The sequence below is a fragment of the Oncorhynchus kisutch genome, linkage group LG25, assembly GCF_002021735.2.
Source record: "Oncorhynchus kisutch isolate 150728-3 linkage group LG25, Okis_V2, whole genome shotgun sequence".
NCBI classification, from domain to species: Eukaryota; Metazoa; Chordata; class Actinopteri; order Salmoniformes; family Salmonidae; genus Oncorhynchus; species Oncorhynchus kisutch.
Window position 1 is genome coordinate 13795323 of NC_034198.2, and position 19146 is coordinate 13814468.

A 19146-nucleotide genomic window follows, 5' to 3' on the forward strand; every position below is an offset into this window, starting at 1 on the left:
TACAGATCCTTTCAAGCTATGTAACGTTGGATGGGGAGCATTAATGCACAGCTATTTTCAGGTCTCTCCAGAGATGTTCGATCGGGTTCAAGTCCGGGTTCTGGCTGGGCCACTCAAGGACATTCAGAGACTTGTCCCGAAGCAACTCATGAGTTGTCTTGACTGTGAGCTTAGGGTCATTGTCCTGTTGGAAGGTGAACCTTCGCCCCAGTCTGAGGTCCCGAGCGCACTGGAGCATGCGTTCATCAAGGGCCTCTCTGTACTTTGCTCCATTCATCTTTCCCTCGATCCTGACTAGTCTCCCAGTCCCTGCCGCTGAAAAACATCCCCACAGCATGATGCTGCCACCACCATGCTTCACCGTAGGGATGGTGCAAGGTTTCCTCCAAAAGTGATGCTTTGCTTTCAGGCCCAAGAGTTCAATCTTGGTTTCATCAGATCTGAGAATCTTGTTTCTCATGGTCTGAGAGTCCTTTAGGTGCATTTTGGCAAACTCCAAAAGGGCTGTCATGTGTGTTATTGAGGAGTGGCTTCCATCTGGCCACTCTACCATAAAGGCCTGATTGGTGGAGTGCTGCAGAGATGGGAGAACCTTCCAGAAGGACAACCATCTCCACAGAAGAACTCTAGAGCTCTGTCAGAGTGACCATGGGGTTCTTGGTCACCTCCCTGACCAAGGCCCTTCTCCCCTGATTGCTCAGTTCCGCCGGGTGGCCAACTCTAGGAAGAGTCTTGTGGTTCCAAACTTCTCCATTTAAGAATGATGGAGGCCACTGTATTCTTGGAGACCTTCAATGCTGCGGACATGTTTTGGTACCCTTCCCTAGATCTGTGCCTCAACACAACCCTGTCTTGGAGCTCTATGGACAATTCCTTCGACCTCATGGCTTGGTTTTTGCTCTGACATGCACTTTCAACTGTGGGACCTTATATAGACAGGTGTGTGTCTTTCCATATCATATCCAATCAATTGAATTTACCACAGGTGGACTCAAATCAAGTTGTAGGGATGATCAATGGAAACAGGATGCACCTGAGCTGAACTGCGAGTCTCATAGCAAAGGGTCTGAACAGTTATGTAATCAAGGTATTTCAGGTTTTTAGTTTTAATACATTTGCAACATTTCTAAAAACCTGTTTTTGCTTTGTCACTATGGGTTATTGTATGTAGATTAATGAAGAAATGTTTTTATTTAATCTATTTTAGAATAAGGCAGTAACGTAACAAAATGTGGAAAAGGGGAAGGGGTCTGAATACTTTCCGAATGCACTGTAACTACCCACTGGGAACAAAGTGGTTAAATTAACGTTGTTTCATTATCATTTGTCAATGTATTGTGATGTGGAACCTACTTGGAAAAAATATTGGATTCAAAGAAAGTCATCAACGTAGTAAACTGTTGTTTTGATGGTCAAATTACCATAGGATTATGTCATCATAACCAATTTTCAATATAGACAAACCTTGTATAAAATATGTTGAATTTGTACATTTGAAACATCTTACTGGAGATTTGATATATCTACATCTATTCATTTGGTCTCCAATCCAGAGTTTTAACCAAGCCCAGTGCTGCTTAGCTTTGATATTTGTCACTGGCTATTACCAATGTACTGTACTATCATGACAAAAAAATTGGGAGAAATCTCTACTTAATAGATTCACTGTTGCTATCGAAGTCATTCCAAAGAGTACAGTAGGTTCAACAGTGCAAATGAAATGGAACCCTACTTAATCATACATCAATGATGCTATTTAGGCCTTTCAAATGGAATCTACAAGTTAATAAATGTTGCATTCACGTCTCAATCGCAAACAAAAAATACAAGTTAACGAATATGATTAAATCAAATCAAACTGTATTTAAAGTTTGCTTTTATTTGATTTAGTCTTATTCTTTAACTTAGCTTTTTGGTTGAAATGAAGACGTGAATCCAAAATAAAAATGTATTTGTAGACAGACTGGAATTAAAACCAGACTCAGTGGCACAGATGGAGCTATCCATGCAGAAGATATACCTCCTTCGAAAGTTGATATTTGGTTGAGTTGACAACCAAACACAATTCCATATCACTTTTACAATACGGTAAAAAGCCTATTAACTTGGGATTCTCTGCCTCTAACCCTATTTAAGGGGGCTGAATCACTGGCTGACTGGTGCTCGTCCATGCTGTCCCTAGGAGGGGTGCGTCACTTGAGTGGGTTGAGTCACTGACGTGATCTTCCTGTCCGGGTTGGCGCCCCCCTCGGGTTCGTGCCCTGGGGGAGATCTATACTATACTCGGCCTTGTCTCAGGGTAGTAAGTTGGTGTTTTGAAGATATCCCTCTAGTGTTGTGGGGGCTGTGCTTTGGCAAAGTGGGTGGGGTTATATCCTACTTGGTTGGCCCTGTCCGGGGGTATCGTCGGACGTGGCCACAGTGTCTCCCGACCCCTTCTGTTCTTGGGGCCTCTATTATTTATGCTGCAATAGTTTATGTGTCCTTGTCCCGGACCTGCTATTTTCGACTCTCTCTCTACCCAGCTGCTGTCTCCAACTCTGAATGATCGGCTATGAAAAGCCAACTGACTCCAATTTACTCCTGAGGTGCTGAATAATCACAACCACTGTGATTATTATTATTTAACCCTGTATAGCACTGTGACATTGGCTGATGTAAAAAGGGCTTTATAATTGATTGATTGATTGATATGTTGGATTCACATCTCCATCTCAATCAAAAATCTAAGTTAAAGAATAGGACTACATTTTAAATAGGAGCTCATTTTAAATACAGTTTGATTTGATCCTATTCTTTAACTTTTATTTGGTTGAGATGTTAAATAATAGGATTAAGCCAGTGGCTCAGATGGAATTATCCCAGCAGGAGATACTGTACACCTCCCAACCTCTTGCGACGAGCAAATCCGTATCCGGGAGCGTAATCATAGCCTCAAACATTTGGTTGCGTTGTCAACCAAACACAATTCAATATTACTTTTACAAGACAGTAAATAGCCTAATGTTAAGGCTATCTTACAAACTAATGTAACAGTATTTCAACCGTAAAATTAGTAACACTTCCATGGACACATTTTGAGGTTACTGTAACAATACATGTATTCTTATGTAATCGTAGAAAGCATTCAGGGTCTCAGATCTGTGTAAATCTTCACAATTGCTATAATAATCTGCACAAAATCTCAAACGGCATTGATCACTTGCACCATGTACTTTAACGTAATCTCAACTAACTGCAATCCAGGTTATTTGGTTGTGCTATTAGATCAAGCACAGCGATAACACATTAAGATGTTGTATTTAAATCAACTAAATATCTGACATTGAATTCCCATTTGAACTTTGGTGTGCTTTTAAATGGTTGAAAGCGCAGTGATAACACATTTAGGTGACAACTAATCCAAAAATCCTATATATTTTCCATTGGAATTTGGTTGTGCTTCTAGATGGTTGAAAGCAGAGGGATAACACACTGGGAATTCAACACACTTTTGGCTGTCTTTTGAGTGGGTGAAAAAAGGGTGGAATCTCAATCTAGCCAGCTCTGGTCCAGCGTTAAGCTAACTCTCGGAAGTTCAGAGACATTCAAAGTTCCTTCATAGAAGCAGCTCATCCGTAGGTATAATTTTGTGGGCCTAATTCAGATAATGCATGTCATAAGAAGATGCATTTCAAGCCAAGCTTCCTCCTCCATCCTCTCTCCCTGTCTCTCCACCCGCAAAATGTCAGTCTCATCTCGCGCCCTACACTTGTCTGTCCAATTCATTTAAATAACTATAGCTTGCCCCCGCCATAGAAAGCTGTTCTATTCGCAGGGGTTGGTGAAGTCATTTAATGTTAAAAGAAAATTGATTTCAAAAGGTTTTAAAAGGAACAGAAAGGAACTATATGAACGGTTACTTTTTTTGGTTTGAACCAGTTCAGAACTGTATTTTGCTGGTCGAAACAGTGGAATGGAACCAAAAACGTGCTAATGGTGCACAAAAAATGGTGCACTAATAATGGTGCACGAATAATGGTGCACTAATAATGGTGCTGTTCAGAAAAAAATGATTGGAAAATAATTTTGGTTCCAACCCCTGATTAAAATAAGTCGGACAATCATGTGGGACATGCCAAAATTAGGATTTTCCTCGGAAATAACTTCATGAAAACACACTACTATTGGAATTGTTTAACATAGTTTACTTAAGTTAGAGCGTAAATGTATTAGATCCAACAGTTAAATTGAGTGTTTTATCAAAATGTACACGCATAATGTCAAAAGGATATAAAAGGCACTCTACTAGTGGAATGACCCGTTAACTTAACACAGTAATATTCTGCATACTTGAGTTATTCTATAAGATTACATCAGATTGCAACGTGTCCAATAGAAAAGCATTACAGTCTCCTCTGATTGGATCCACAGTTTAGAAGATAACAAAATTCTAAACAAATCCCCACAAAATTATAGTTCTAAAACTTAAAGCTATCATCTGCAAAGCAGCAATTAACATGGCGTAGGGAGAGTGGAGAACCTCAGAGTATCTATGATATATGTGCAAAGATCCCCTTAAGAGTAAAGCCAGGAGTCTTAGTCAGCTAACTATGTGACCTGATTCAAACGCCAGTTTAAAGGGTACAACATGAGGACTGCTGCTGTACGTTGAGAATCTGTTTACAGTTCACCACAGGCTACACAGTACCATAAATCACGGTATGGTACAAAAGGATACGGCTCCGACCAATCGGAACTCGGAGTAGTTGTCACACTTCCAGCTGCTGAACCAGTGACAGTGGGAATCCTTGAAGAATGTAAACATGCCTTCAGAGAGGAGACACAAATAAACTCTGCTTAAACACAACTCTGGCCCAGACATGACATAGAACACAGGCCTCCCAGTCCAAGAAAGATAACAAATGGTCAGAATAGAGTACATGGGAATTTCCTTTTTGGACTGCTAGGTCCCAGACTAAATGGGAGTTACTGTAATTGAATGGTTATCTATTATTGCAGTGCTAAATGAACATCATACATTTGAGTTTTGTTCTTAATTTATGGCTATGTCAACATTCTTAGTCTTGGTACTTGTTGAAACTTTAGGATGAGATATAGGATGAGATATAGAATTTGTTCTTAACTGACTTGCCTAGTTAAATAAAGGTAAAATAAAATGAATAAATAAAAAATATAGACAGCTAGGGCTAAAGGTGAAGTAACTCCCATAATATTCTACTGTTATCTATGGAGAAAAAGATTCTTGTTGCAAACCAAACAGTTGTAACATCTGTATCTTTATGGCTCAGGGCAACACATATGCCTGATCTTTTTGTCCCATATGTCTCACCGTAGTCTGTATGGAAGATCTGTCGGATGAGAAGGAGAAACCACTCCTTGGTCAGACCGCCCATGTCTAAACCAGCCTCCCCCACAAATGTCACTTTCAGCTTCTTCTTCAAGTCTGCTCGGTTTCTAGCAAGCTAAAAGCAAGAGAACAAGTTAAGCTGTGGCCAACTCTCTTGAACTCATCAAACCTAGGCATGCTGCATGTCTGAACTTATACATATCTTGGACCTTTCAGTTTTGAAATGCACTGCATTGAAAGCAGTGGAATAACTGCTTCAAATTAATTGGCTCTTGTATGAACAGAAATAGCTATCAAGCTACTCTACCAGGGCTGGGCTGTCTTCTTAAGTAATGCTTGTGTGTCTGTGTGTACTGTGCCTAGATATAGATGGGAGATGGTATTACCTCATCCAGTGAGTCACTGACCAGCTGCAGCCGCCTGACTTTGATGTTGAGAAACAGCAGGCTCATGTCAACTCGCTGTCTGCGAGACACTTTGTCCACTAGGCTTTGCTGCAATAAATAACAAGTTGCATTCTTTATTTGCAGTTGCTCCCACAGTACATGCTGTTAGCATTGGACCACTGCTTTGCTGTCAGAGTGGGAGAGTGTATGTTTTCAGGCTGATACAGTGAGATACACACTGTAAATATTGTATACTTATAGTTCAGGGTTATTCCTGATTTGAAGACTTGACGGGGAAATACTCTCGGTCCAACATACTTCAATTATGTAAAATACTAATAATACTAATAATAATAAACAGTACCAGTCAAAAGTGTGGACACACCTACTCAACACCTACTCATTCAAGTGTTTTTCTTTATTTGCATTATTTTCTACATTGTAGAATAATAGTGAAGACATCAAAACTATGAAATAACACATATGGAATCATGTAGTAACCAAAAAAAAGTGTTAAACAAATCAAAATATATTTTAGATTTGAGAGCCACCCTTTGCCTTGATGACAGCTTTGCACACTCTTCACATCAAATCCAATCCAATTTTATTGGCATTCTCTCAACCAGCTTCACCTGGAATGCTTTTCCAACAGTCTTGAAGGAGGTCCCACATATGCTGAGCACTTGTTGGCTGCTTTTCCTTCACTCTGAGCATGGGTGATTGTGGAGGCCAGATCATCTGATGCAGCATTTCATCACTCTCCTTCTTGGTCAAATAGCCCTTTTACATAGCCTGGAGGTGTCGAACTAATCGCAAACCAGATTGGATGGTGTATCGCTGCAGAATGATGGCTAAGTGTGCCTTGAATTCTAAATGAATCACAGACAGTGTCACCAGCAAAGCACCCCCACACCATCACACCTCCTCCTTCATGCTTCACGGTGGGAACCACACATGCAGAGATCATCCATTCACCTACTCTGCATCTCACAGGGACATGGCGTTTGGAACCAAAAACTCAAATTTGGACTCATCAGATCAAAGGATAGATTTCCACCGACCTAATGTCTATTGCTCGTGTTTCTTGGCTCAAGCAAATCTCTTCTAATGGTGTCCATTAGTAGTGGTTTCTTTGCAGCAATGCGACCATGAAAGCCTGATTCACGCAGTCTCCTCTGAACAGTTGATGTTGAGATGTGTTTGTTACATGAATTTTGTGAAGCATTTATTTGGGCTGCAATTTCTGAGGCTGATAACTTTATTGAACTTATCCTCTGCAGCAGAGATAACTCTGGGTCTTCCTTTCCCTTGGTGGGCCTCATGAGAGCCAGTTTCATCATAGCGCTTGATGGCTTTTGCAACTGCACTTGAAGAAACTTTCAAAGTTCTTGAAATTTTCTGGACTGACTGACCTTCATGTCTTAAAGTAATGATGGACTGTCATTTCTGTTTGCTTATTTGAGCTGTTCTTAACATAATCTGGACAGTCTTTTACCAAATAGGGCTATCTTCTGTATACCAACGCTACCTTGTTGGCTCAAATGCATTAAGAAGGAAAGAAATTCCTTTAACAAGGCACACCTGTTAATTGAAATGCATTTCAGGTGACTACCTTAATGCTATTTGCCTCATGACTCTGGCATGCTTTGTTGACTATGAACTTGCTTGTTTACTCAACCATGGGACAGTCTGTTTGTTCCCACACTCTGGACTCTGACTCCAAAATTCCATAAATTAACTTTAAACAAGACACACCTGTTAATTGAAATGCATTCCAGGTGACTACCTCTTGAAGCTGGTTGAGAGAATGTCAAAGCTGTCATCAAGGCAAAGGGTGGCTACTTTGAAGAATCTCAAATATATTTTAATTTGTTTAACACTTTTTTGGTTACCATATGATTCCATATGTGTTATTTCATAGTGTTGCTGTCTTCACTATTATTCGACAATGTAGAAAATAATAAAAAGAAAAAAAGAAAGAAAAACCCTGGAATGAGTAGGTGTACAAACCTTTGACTGGCACTATATATATATATATATTTTCTTTATTTTTTATTTTATTTTATATATATATGTCTGAGACTGTGAGGCACAGTCTGTGCTATACAATGACACTGTCATTGATGGATGACAAGGTGAGCAGTGACCTCTGTCTCACCCTGGCCATGCTGATCATCTGCTGCTCCGAGTCCTTCTGGATGATTGCTTTCTTCACCACCGTGGATAGAATGAAGGGGAACTGGCAGAATGTAAACCTGCGGATGGGGAAGAACAGGTAGGAACGGGGATGTTTGGTTTTCACAATTTATCACATAGAAAGAATGTTTTGGTTTAATCAGGGATTGTGTTCTCTTGGTGTATGATGCTCATTGGAGATCGTATCATAGCTGGATATTATGATATGTCTGGGTTTAACTGTAAATGAAATATACACAACAAGACTGAAAGTATGTGGACACCTGCTCATCGAACATCTCATTCCAAAATCCTGAGCATTAATATGGAGTTGGTCCCCCCTTTTGCTGCTATAACAGCCTCCACTCTTCTGGGAAGGCATTTCACTAGATGTTGGAACATTGCTGCGGGGATCGGCTTCCATTCAGTCACAAGAGCATAAGTGAGGTCGGGCACTGATGTTGGGCGATTAGGCCTGGCTCACAGTCAGCGCTACAATTCATCCCAAAGGTGTTCAACAGGGTTGAGGTCAGGGCTCTGTGCAGGCCAATCAAGTTCTTCTACACTGATCTCGACAAACCATTTCTATATGGACCTCACTTTGTGCATGGGGTAATTGCCATGCAGAAACAGGAAAGGGCCTTCCCCAAACTGTTGCCACAAAGTTGGAAGCACAAAATAGTCTAGAATGTCATTGTATGCTGTAGTGTTAAGATTTCCTTCCACTGGAACTAAGGGGCCAAGCCCGAACCATGAAAAACCGCCCCAGACCATTATTCCTCCTCCACCAAACTTTACAGTTGGCAGTATGCATTTGGGCAGGTAGTATTTTCCTGGCATCTGCCAAACCCAGATTAGTCCATCGGACTGCCATATGGTGAATCGTAATTCCTCACTCTAGAGAACTCGTTTCCAATGCGTGTCCAATGGCGGCGAGCTTTACTCCACTCCAGCCGACGCTTGGCATTCCGCATGGTGATCTTAGGCTTGTGTAAGGACAGACGCCTTACTTTCTTCAGCACTTGGCGGTCCCGTTCTGTGAGCTGGTGAATCCTACCACTTCGCAGCTGAGCAATTGTTGACCTAGATGTTTCCACTTCACAATAACAGCACTTACAGTTGACCGGGGCAACTCTAGCAGGGCAGACATTTGACGAACTAACTTGTTGGAACGGTGCCACGTTGAAAGTCACTGAACTCTTCAGAGAGGCCGTTCTACTGACAATGTTTGACTATGGAGATTGCATGGCTGTGTGCTCGATTTCATACTTCTGTCAGCAACGGGTGTTGGTGAAATATCCAAATCCACTAATTTGAAGGGATGTCCACATACTTTTGTATATATAGTGTATAAACAATAAAGCTGTTGTTCTAAAGCTGAAAGCTGGCACAAGAGGGAGTTCCATTTATTTACAGGGAAACACAGGTATCATAACAACAAGGGTTTTGGGCAGAATTGAACAGTGCTGGTCAACATGAGTTTTGCTCTGCTTTTGTCCTGCCTCACCTGGTAGAGTTTCCATGAGTCTGCCATGTGTGATAATCCTCCATGAAGTCAGTGTGGTCCAGTGTGAGGTTGTAGAAGTCAACAAAGGGCATGAAGGGAGTGCAAGAAATGCTATTGGCTGCATCTACAATGAAGAAAACGTAGAAAAATACAAATGTATCGAGGTCTCTTGGAGATAGATGTTTGCTTGAACCTTGACACCTCCTGACCCTCAAACTATGTGTACCCAAGACAAATATGGATAGGAGATCCAGACATACAGTGCATTCGGAAAGTATTCAGACCGCTTGACTTTATCCACATTTTGTTACGCTACAGCCTTATCTTAAAATGTTTATATGGTTGATTTTTTTCTCATCAATCTACACACAATACACCACAATAACAAAGCAGAAACAGGTTTAGACATTTTAGCACATTTATTAAAAATTAAAAACAGAAATATCACATTTACATTTGTTGAAGCACCGTTGGCAGCGATTACAGCCTCAAGTCTTCTTGGGTATGATGCTACAAGCTTGGCACACCAGTATTTGGGGAGTTTCTCCATTCTTCTCTGCAGATCCTCTAAAGCACTGCTAGGTTGGATGGGGAGCATAGCTGCACAGCTATTTTAAGGTCTCTGCAGAGATGATTGATCTGGTTGAAGTCCGGACTCTGGGTGGGCAACTCAAGGACATTCAGCATCCCGAAGCCACTCCAGCGTTGTCTTGTCTGTGTGCTTAGGGTCGTTGTCCTGTTGGAAAGTGAACCTTCACCCCAGTCTGAGGTTCTGAGCACTCTGGAGCAGGTTTTCATCAAGGATCTCTATGTACTTTGCTCCATTCATCTTTCCCTCTATCCTGACTAGTCTCCCAGCATGATGCTGCCACCACCATGCTTCACCGTAGGGATGGTGCAAGGTTTCCTCCAGACATGACCTTTGGCTTTAAGGCCAAAGAGTTCAATCATGGTTTCATCAGAACAGAGAACCTTGTTTCTCATGTTCTGAGAGTCTTTTAGGTGCATTTTGGCAAACTACTGAGGTGTGGCTTCCGTCTGGCCACACTACCATTAAAGGCCTGATTGGTGGAGTACTGCAGAGATGGATGTCCTTCTGGAAGGTTCTCCCATCTCCAGAGAGGAACTCTAGAGCTCTAAAAACCTGTTTTCACTTTATCATTATAGGGTATTGTGTGTAGATTGATGAGGGGAAAAAATATTTAATAAATTTTGGAATAAGGCTGTAATGTAACAAAATGTGGAAAAAGTCAAGGGGTCTGAATACTTTCCGAATGCACAGTGTATACGGTCAGGAGAATGCAATGTCTGTTGAAAGTATAGTTCAATCCATTATTGAAGATGTCCTACTCACTGAGGAGGGAGAGGACCTTGGTGGCGGAGGGGATCCACCAGTAGCACTTGGCCATGGGGGGCAGCTCCTCAGGCTTGGCTGGGAACAAACGGGTGGAGATGAAGAAGTGGAGCCGCTCCACTAGCTGTTTGAATCGCTTCTGGGACAGTCTGGGAGAGGAGGACACGAGTTAGATAATCATCATTAAAAAAATTGAGGCATTATCATGATCACCATTATCATCAGAATGATATAATGGAAAATAGATCATCTTTGTTTGAAAGCTACAGTATGACTGCTCAATACCTACCAACTGTTACTAAAGCCATTTCGAAAACATATTTTTAACATAATTTATTTAACTTTCCTGGATAAAGAATAACAACAACGATTTCTTTCTTAGGACTGTGTTCACTTTGTGGATAACAACTATACTGGCTTGAAAAAGCATGGGACTGCATAACACAGAGGAACAATTCAGACTCTTACTTCTTAAACCAGTGCATCAGGAAATTATGGTCTGCTTCAGCCAGCGCGGCTATTTGCCTCAGTAAGTGTGCATAGATGACATATGTGGCTGGGCTGGTGCACTGAGGATTCTGCAACAAAGAGGAGCTTTCTCAGCAGTGGCAGTGCATTTCAAAAAGGAAATATAGCTTTTCATTTGGAGCAGCAGCATAAGAAGTCTGGCTTTTAATAAAGACTGACATTACAGAGCAAACCAGACTTTTCCACTCCAAACATGACCTCATCCGTTCCCTTGGCAGAGAGCGCGAGAGAGAGAGAGAGAGAGAGAGAGAGAGAGAGAGAGAGAGTAATAACACTGGTATTACCAGGGGCTGACTGACATCAACCAAGTCAGACAGACACGTCTACTAAGGCTGCTTCCCAAATGGGGCCCTGGTCAAAAGTAGTGCACTATATAGGAAATAGGGTGCCAATTGGGATACAACCCAATAATTGCCTCGTGCCTTTCAATTTCACTGGATCCGCCACCGAAATATAGGTCAGAGAGCCTATCAACAGCGCAAAGACAAACGTATGTCATCATACACAAAATGTGGATGAAAGAGAGAACTGTAGAGGCTCAATAGCCACAAAATGTTGTTGGTAAGAAAGGGATAGAAGACGTGCTTTTTAATTTACTGCCCCATAAACCCCATAAAACATATGAAACAATAAAAACTATGAATGGGACAGAAACCAGAAGTCTCCAACCAAAGTCTCACTTTTTAGCAGACCGAAATCCTTCCAGTTCTATTCAGCCATTTCCCAGTCTGCCCCCCAAGTTTTCACCAGACTCTGTGTCTAATGGTCGTGTCCATATTTGGCCAGTGCCAAGCCTGCCTCTAGTCTGTTGCTCATGTGTGAAGTAAACACTCTGCTCTCATTATATCCAGAGCCTGACTAACTGCCTGGGCTATGACTGGAGTCAATGGGCCATGTGGCGAGGTAGCAGATCGAGAGTTTCCTGTGTTTCCGATTCGCCTTTAGACGGAGGGCTGCTGTGTTTAACATACTGAGGCCCCAAAACAAAAAAGAGATTTTGTAAGATGTCTGTGGAGCACATGCGTGCGTGTGCTTAACGCACACATTTGCGTGCAGAAACTGTCTCACTTCTAACAGGGAAATTGCCGTTGTTACTGGAAAGTACACTATGTTCTCTTGTTACGTAATGAAATGGTTGGCTATATATAGCGTGGAATTAAGTATTAGCGGTCAAAAGAGCTCCTTGGCCATATCTGTATGTCATTTCTACCAGCAGTATGTACATGTAGATAATGCATGAGGTCACCTGAACTAGAATGAAATACGCTCTCAGGTCATCCTTCGTCCGTCGACTGCAAAACAAAGCAGATAATATGAAGTTCATTTAAGTTCTCATCCAGTATGTAACGTTTGCATTAATATTCAAGTCACAAAGTGTAGAGCTTTACTATGTAGAAAGGAATTGCTTGATTTGAGTGAGAAATATAAGAGCACTAATGTAGGAGAGTGCCACTCACCCCTTCCATTCTCTTAACAAGCTGTTAATGATCCCCTTCAGCACTGCTCTCTGGGTATCAGGAGGCTGTTGAAGCAATGTTGGATCAACGTCAGTGAAAGGTTTTCATTTCAGCATGCGTTGCTCTACCATTCTACATACCGTGAGCAATAACGCGTCATAGACAGCATTGACGAATTTGGTATTGATTCCTGAGTCTTCAATGGTGTTGAACGGAGCGTTTGCTTCTTTCTGAAAAGAGAAATGAAGAACACGTTTAGATTAGGACTTAACACATGAGCTAGTTAAGTCGACCATCACATGTGCTAAACATTTACCCAACTGTTCCTTGCCATATATGATCATACGCTTTCTTATAGGTTCGGCTCTCATGATTAATACTCTCTATGGAAACCACACACATGTGCTCTTTTTTTTTTACAACCTTCTGAATGACTTCATTCATTCATTTACAGACTCAAAAACAACTCTCCAAATTCCCCTTTTCCTGGCTCCCAGAAAGACTCTATTCACCGACTTTAAACACCAAAACAATGGTCACCTTTTATTGCATTGATCAGTCATATTTCAAAATGATCACTGTTGCTTTAGGATTGGATATGGCACACACATAGGGATCCCCCACCTTAAAGGCAGCATTCAGTTCCAAAAAGGAGTCGAATGTGGTCAAGTAGAAGTCATGGACGTGTTTCCAATCGCCGGAGACCGTGGCCCTCTCAATGTCCTCCCTAGTGAAAGTTAGATGAACATTAACAGATGTTTCTGTTTGAGTATAATATTGATGATAATGATGACACAGGTGTGTGTGTGTGTGTGTGTGTGTGTGTGTGTGTGTGTGTGTGTGTGTGTGTGTGTGTGTGTGTGTGTGTGTGTGTGTGTGTGTGTGTGTGTGTTTGCTTACTGAAACTCTTTGGCTGTCTTGGTGCGGATGGGGATGACAGGATCGGAGGCAAAGCGAGCCCTGACCTCAGGAGACAGAATGTCAATGGTGATGCGATGTTGATGCTTTTGTCTGACATCAGGACAGATGGGGGGAAGATCTCTGCCTGCAGGGGGAATAACAACACATGTAACCACATAACCAATTCCTAACTAAAACGAAGGCGGTAATTCATATTATCAACCCTACTTACTGGCAATGAGAGCCCAGGTACCAGAGTATAAGGTGTATAAGACAGGTACTCTAATCCACAATATTCTAGTTTAACTATCTCAGTTAACGGGGATATAACAAGATGGACAGACTTGCAACCTTGGACTTAAGCCATTAGATGAAACCTGCATAACATTTTTTTTTGCATGGGTCAATGAACTCTCCATACTTACAAGTATACGTGACAACAACATATTAACATCTTGTATTTTGAAAACACAACAGTAGTGCTCATTTTACCCAGAACAAGTTCTCCCTCTAAAGGATGAGCAGCTCTGAATGGCCCTTTGTCTCTCATCTGCATCAATCAATGATTTTCAAGTCTCTTCCAACATATTTGACCTCAAGAATATGAAGCCACGACAACACATCTGCCTGGTGTATTGTTCATTATTTCAAAGCAGCCTGTTTGGGTCACTTTGAAATTGCAACAAGCCGTTCTTTTGTGAGCGCTGTGAAAACGATTTCCTTGTAAAACTACTCAGCGATATCTCTAAGTCTCAATGTGTTCCTTTTGAACACTTTGTTCATACTCAGCCAAGGTGCAGTCTATCCCAGGACAGTACCGTTTATCAATTAGAGATGATTGATGCCAGAGACGATATCTGTTCATCGAATCAGCTTTGTTAGACACCCTGTACCTGGAGGTAAGAACATCAGAAATGTGCTAGGTAGCCACACTGATAGCTCACGTTGGATATGCCATTGGGATCTAACTGGAGTAAGTTCTTCATGTCTGCACTTTGACGTTGGTTCAGTATGAGCTTCACAATCTCCAGACGGACTCTTGAGTGAAGTAATGTGTTCATCAGGGTTACCATGACGGGACCTACCATGCCGTATGCCAGGAAGAATAAACTGGGAGGAGAAGCTGTGGCTACCAGCCTCCTTTTTGTTGTTTGAGATTAAATTGAGGGAAGGATATGGCAGCTTTGGTCCACGATCAGTACCCTATGACAAAAAAAAGAAAAAAAATCATATTATAGACATCATGGAGTCTTGGATGTTCAAATATTGACATTAAGTCCTGGATTTAATCATACTTATAATAGTATAGATGAGAACAATGACAGCATAGAATACTGTTCATTCACAGCAAGTACTTAGGCACTTAGGCTACAGAAATAAAAGTGGAATACATGAACAAAATGTACAATATAATATGTGGGCTTTGTTTTAGTGATAATGTGTTGGGGAGTAATGAACTACATGTAGTTCAATTAGTAATGTAACAACATTTTGCAGTAGCTTGGTAGTAGTTGAACTAAATTCAAATCTTGGTAGTGTTTCAGTAGTTAATTATTTATTTAGCCATGTAGTGCTGTAGCTGACTACTGGAATTACATCCAACTTTTTGAAATGGAAAGAAAATATTGCCTAATTGAGTTTCTTTTTCGACATAAGACCTGGCTAATTCTCAATTGAAACTTAATAAGCTGAATGACACATTCTGTTAACTCCAGGGTGATCTGTTCGTGCAATTTGTAGTCGATGACATTTCAGATTTTTATGATAGGATCATTTTTCACGAAGTAAGTTTGGATGTAGTGAACTACTTTTTCATGGCGCTACATCTGCATTTGCTTGCTGTTTGGGGTTTTAGGCTGGGTTTCTGTATAGCACGTTGTGACATCGTCTGATGTAAAAAGGGCTTAATAAATACATTTGATTGATTGATTGATAGTAACTTGAATTAAGTAAACTATATTTTAGGGGTAGCTTTGGTATTTGAATATGTATTTATTATGGATCCCCATTAGCTGGAGCCAAGGCAGCAGCTTCTCTTCCTGGTGTTTCAGCAAAATTAAGGCAGTTATACAATTGTAAAAACATTCACACACTGTGCACCCTCAGGCCCCATACTCCACCACTACCACATAACCTTATCTACAACACAAAATCCATGCGTACGTGTGTATAGTGTGTACATTATCGCGCGTGTACGCATGTTTCTGTGCCTATGTTTGTGTTGCTTCACATTCCCGCTGTTCCAGATGGTATATTTGTATCTGTGTTTTTTAACCTAATTTTACTGCTTGGTATAGCTTAACTTCTTTCAGTGTAAAGTAATTGGTAGCTTGGTGAACTATATTTTCGGAGTAGCTTCCCCAACACTGCATATTATTAGCACTCATTACTCACAGAGTTGCGATGCTGTTTTATAGCATAATAGGGTAGGAAGAGCTGTCCAAAAGTTCCACCCTCAGTTTTAACGTTAACACATTCCCCCAAAAGGACAAGCTCTGAGATCATTGAAATGCGTTAGTACGTTACTATTATGCATTGGAAAAACACATTTTTCTCAATCAAAACCTTTTTCTAAACGTTTTATTGTATTTTTACATTATGACTTAATTAGTATGACATTGATCCCACATTATTTTCAATATATTTTTTTACTTTTTCATTTTTATTTGATGTCTTTGTTAATTGAACATGAACATTTTATTTGTCATATTTAATAAATAAAAAAATCATACTCACAGAGGAATTATTTGAAATTGGAGGGAGTCTATCTCTCTCCCTTTCCCCCTGGTGCAGTTGTGTGTTGTTTTCTCTCATAATGTTGAGTAGCATTTCTTCATCCGTTGAAGTCTGGTTAAGGTCGCAGTCACATAGCTTTTTTGTGTTTTTTTCTTAACTAAAACAAGTTAAAAGAACTCACAGTACCCGCATACACGGTACCCGCAGTAACAAAACATTCGATCTGAAACGAAGTAACGGTTCAGGACCTGAAAGGCTCTCTCGTCTTCATGGTAAACAGGTGAGCTCGCGCAAAGTTGTCAAAGCGCGCAGAGACTGATGCTGTTTGTCAAAGTAAACAGGCGCGAGCGTCTGCATCCGATCGTGTCGCCGAAGTCTATTTTAGGTGCTAGGTGAGCATAAATGACTAATTTCCCACCTAACTGGATGTATCGTCTATATTTGCAGCGCAGCTGTACACATGCGCCATGTTGTTTAAGAGGAGGTTCATAGTTACGAGCTTGGATACCATGGATGTCCTTACGTAAGTGCGCGGGTTTGCTGTGTGCACTGCACGGTAGTGCTGACTGATTTACTTCTCCCAGCCAGGGTCTGTTTAAACTTCGAGGAAACGGCTCGAGCGATTAATTTATGACTATGTACAGTAGGCTACTGATATACTACATTTTAGTTTCTCTGTAGGCCATTTCAAGGAATCCAAGTGATACGATATAGACTAGGTTTACTAACCTGCCCTACTGGCCTACTTTATAAACTCAACACGTTATTATAACGGTGTTATTACACGTGGTGACTTGGCCCCGCTTTTGCCTTTTCTAATCATAATACAGTACTACAAAGTTGATTGTGAAGATAGACACTTTCAGCATCTCAGCAGGCTACTGGTAAGTTTCACTGGTAAGATAACCAGAGCAGAGGAGCCTTCTCCACCCTTTACCACAACTCTGTCATTAGTGCCAACACAAACTTCAGATGAGTGCCAGGCACATCATGAGCATGAACTAAGCTTTAAATAGTCAGATGAGTAATGAGGAATGATAATTACAGCCTCTTCATCACTGTAGATTGGGGTGATTGTTGCGGATGCTCACAGCTTCATCACTGGGCACTGAGTCAGAATCATATATGCTATAGCTATTCCCCCTATCCACATGTTCAAGCCACATGTTTGAGACGATTGTGGAGTGTTTTCCAACACAGCCAGAGTGGAGCCAGAGCCTGAATACAACCACTGGACTAGTGATCAGCACCACTTGCTGGTGAAGATCATGGACACTGGACAAAGCAATCAACTGCTGCTATCTGAGGAGGACCATGCTAGAAGAATATTGATTACATTACTGGTGCAAATTGCACTAGATTATCCACACAGAGGCCAATTTGATTTACTATATGATTTTGGGGGGCTATCATTTATAATTGTCTTTGGGGTGCTGAATGACATAGTGGAAGAGACAGAAATGTGTTTATAATTCCTAATGAAGATAGTTGATCAGTCAAATAACATATCACAAATGTACAGAATACAATCACACTGTAGTGCCACATGCCACACATGCTATGATGTAAGTGTCTGACTCAACCAGTAGGTGGTAGAATGGATCTGTTTTCAAATCGTTCCAGGCCTATTGTATTTGAACTAGGGTATTTTTCTATGTTGCAGTGCTATACATGACCTCATTCTATTCCTTGAACAGTTCTTCTGTAAGGACGACAAGGTCGAGCAGAAGCGTCACATCTAGTTTCTCCTCGCACTGTATTTGGTTTCCTGGATGGCTTTGTAATTACAACGGACTCTTCCAGATGTACCTTCTCACTGTAAGAGCTCCGTAGGCAGGGAAATGCAATCCTTGTCCAGACAAGAGATGGATCATTCACTCTCAGTTGACCCCCCCCCCCCCCTGCTGAAATACAGAAGGGAACATCTGGCTGTTCTTCCATAACATTACACATGGAACTGCAAGACCAGATTTCCATCTGTGGAATCTAGGAAATCTATGTCACTCAGTCATTACAAACAAAGGAGTCATTGTTTGAATACTAGGTAAAGGACATAAGCTCACTTTATCCATCTTATCCAATTGTTGTCCAATGTCATCATTTGCGGTGAAGAACACACATGCTTCAGGTTACAGTAGCTGTTATATAATCATTACAATCACATCTAATATTTTAAGCTTATAACGTTTTTTTTTTGCATATTTATTCAAGCAAACCTACAACCAAGGCTGACTCACTCATCAGTAATAAAGAGGTGATAACACATCGCATGTTCCTCGTAAAGATGTGAATCACGCATGATGTTCCCGCATTGCCTCGACTGATACGTTAGCATACCTAAGTGATGTTCAGGCAGCTTCTGTAAACTGTACAGAGTGCTCCATGTGTGCACCTATCCCCGCTCCACCCTGACCAATACACATTACTGCCCACCTGTCGGTATCCAGTATGTCAGACAGACATTTCCAACCGTAACATGACCGTGTGTGTACACAGCCCAGACCCTTGGTGCTTGCTGGCGCTGCGGCTCTGGCCCCATGCAGGGGAACATGGCTCGGATGACACTGGCACCTTTTCTCAGCGCGATACAAATCCCTGTGGAATGACACCCGACTGTCACCATGACTTAAGCCTATCTGTAGGGTCCTAACACGGTACTTTACGGTTTGATATGTTTATGGCCTCAGATTACCATGTTTGAAAAACTTGGCTCTTAGGTAGTCAGACCCTGAAACTGGATCATTACATTTGAA

The 19146-nt window shown here is 41.2% G+C and overlaps 1 protein-coding gene across 1 annotated transcript in view; it reads right to left on the reverse strand.

Moving 5' to 3' along the window:
• The window catches only part of hectd2 (HECT domain containing 2), a 32717-nt gene extending 15793 nt beyond the window's left edge, over positions 1–16924 (reverse strand). The window contains exons 1-14 of the mRNA XM_020460876.2: positions 16394–16924; positions 14743–14860; positions 13658–13802; positions 13382–13484; positions 12898–12987; positions 12758–12822; positions 12547–12592; positions 11241–11350; positions 10773–10921; positions 9419–9542; positions 7895–7991; positions 5737–5844; positions 5333–5465; positions 4721–4809 (exon numbers count right to left, since the gene is read on the reverse strand). Of these exons, the coding sequence (XP_020316465.1) occupies positions 4721–4809; positions 5333–5465; positions 5737–5844; positions 7895–7991; positions 9419–9542; positions 10773–10921; positions 11241–11350; positions 12547–12592; positions 12758–12822; positions 12898–12987; positions 13382–13484; positions 13658–13802; positions 14743–14860; positions 16394–16486 (1470 nt within the window). The 5' untranslated portion in view covers positions 16487–16924. The remainder of the gene's footprint in view (positions 1–4720; positions 4810–5332; positions 5466–5736; positions 5845–7894; positions 7992–9418; positions 9543–10772; positions 10922–11240; positions 11351–12546; positions 12593–12757; positions 12823–12897; positions 12988–13381; positions 13485–13657; positions 13803–14742; positions 14861–16393) is intronic.
• Between the last annotated feature and the right edge of the window lie 2222 nt (positions 16925–19146).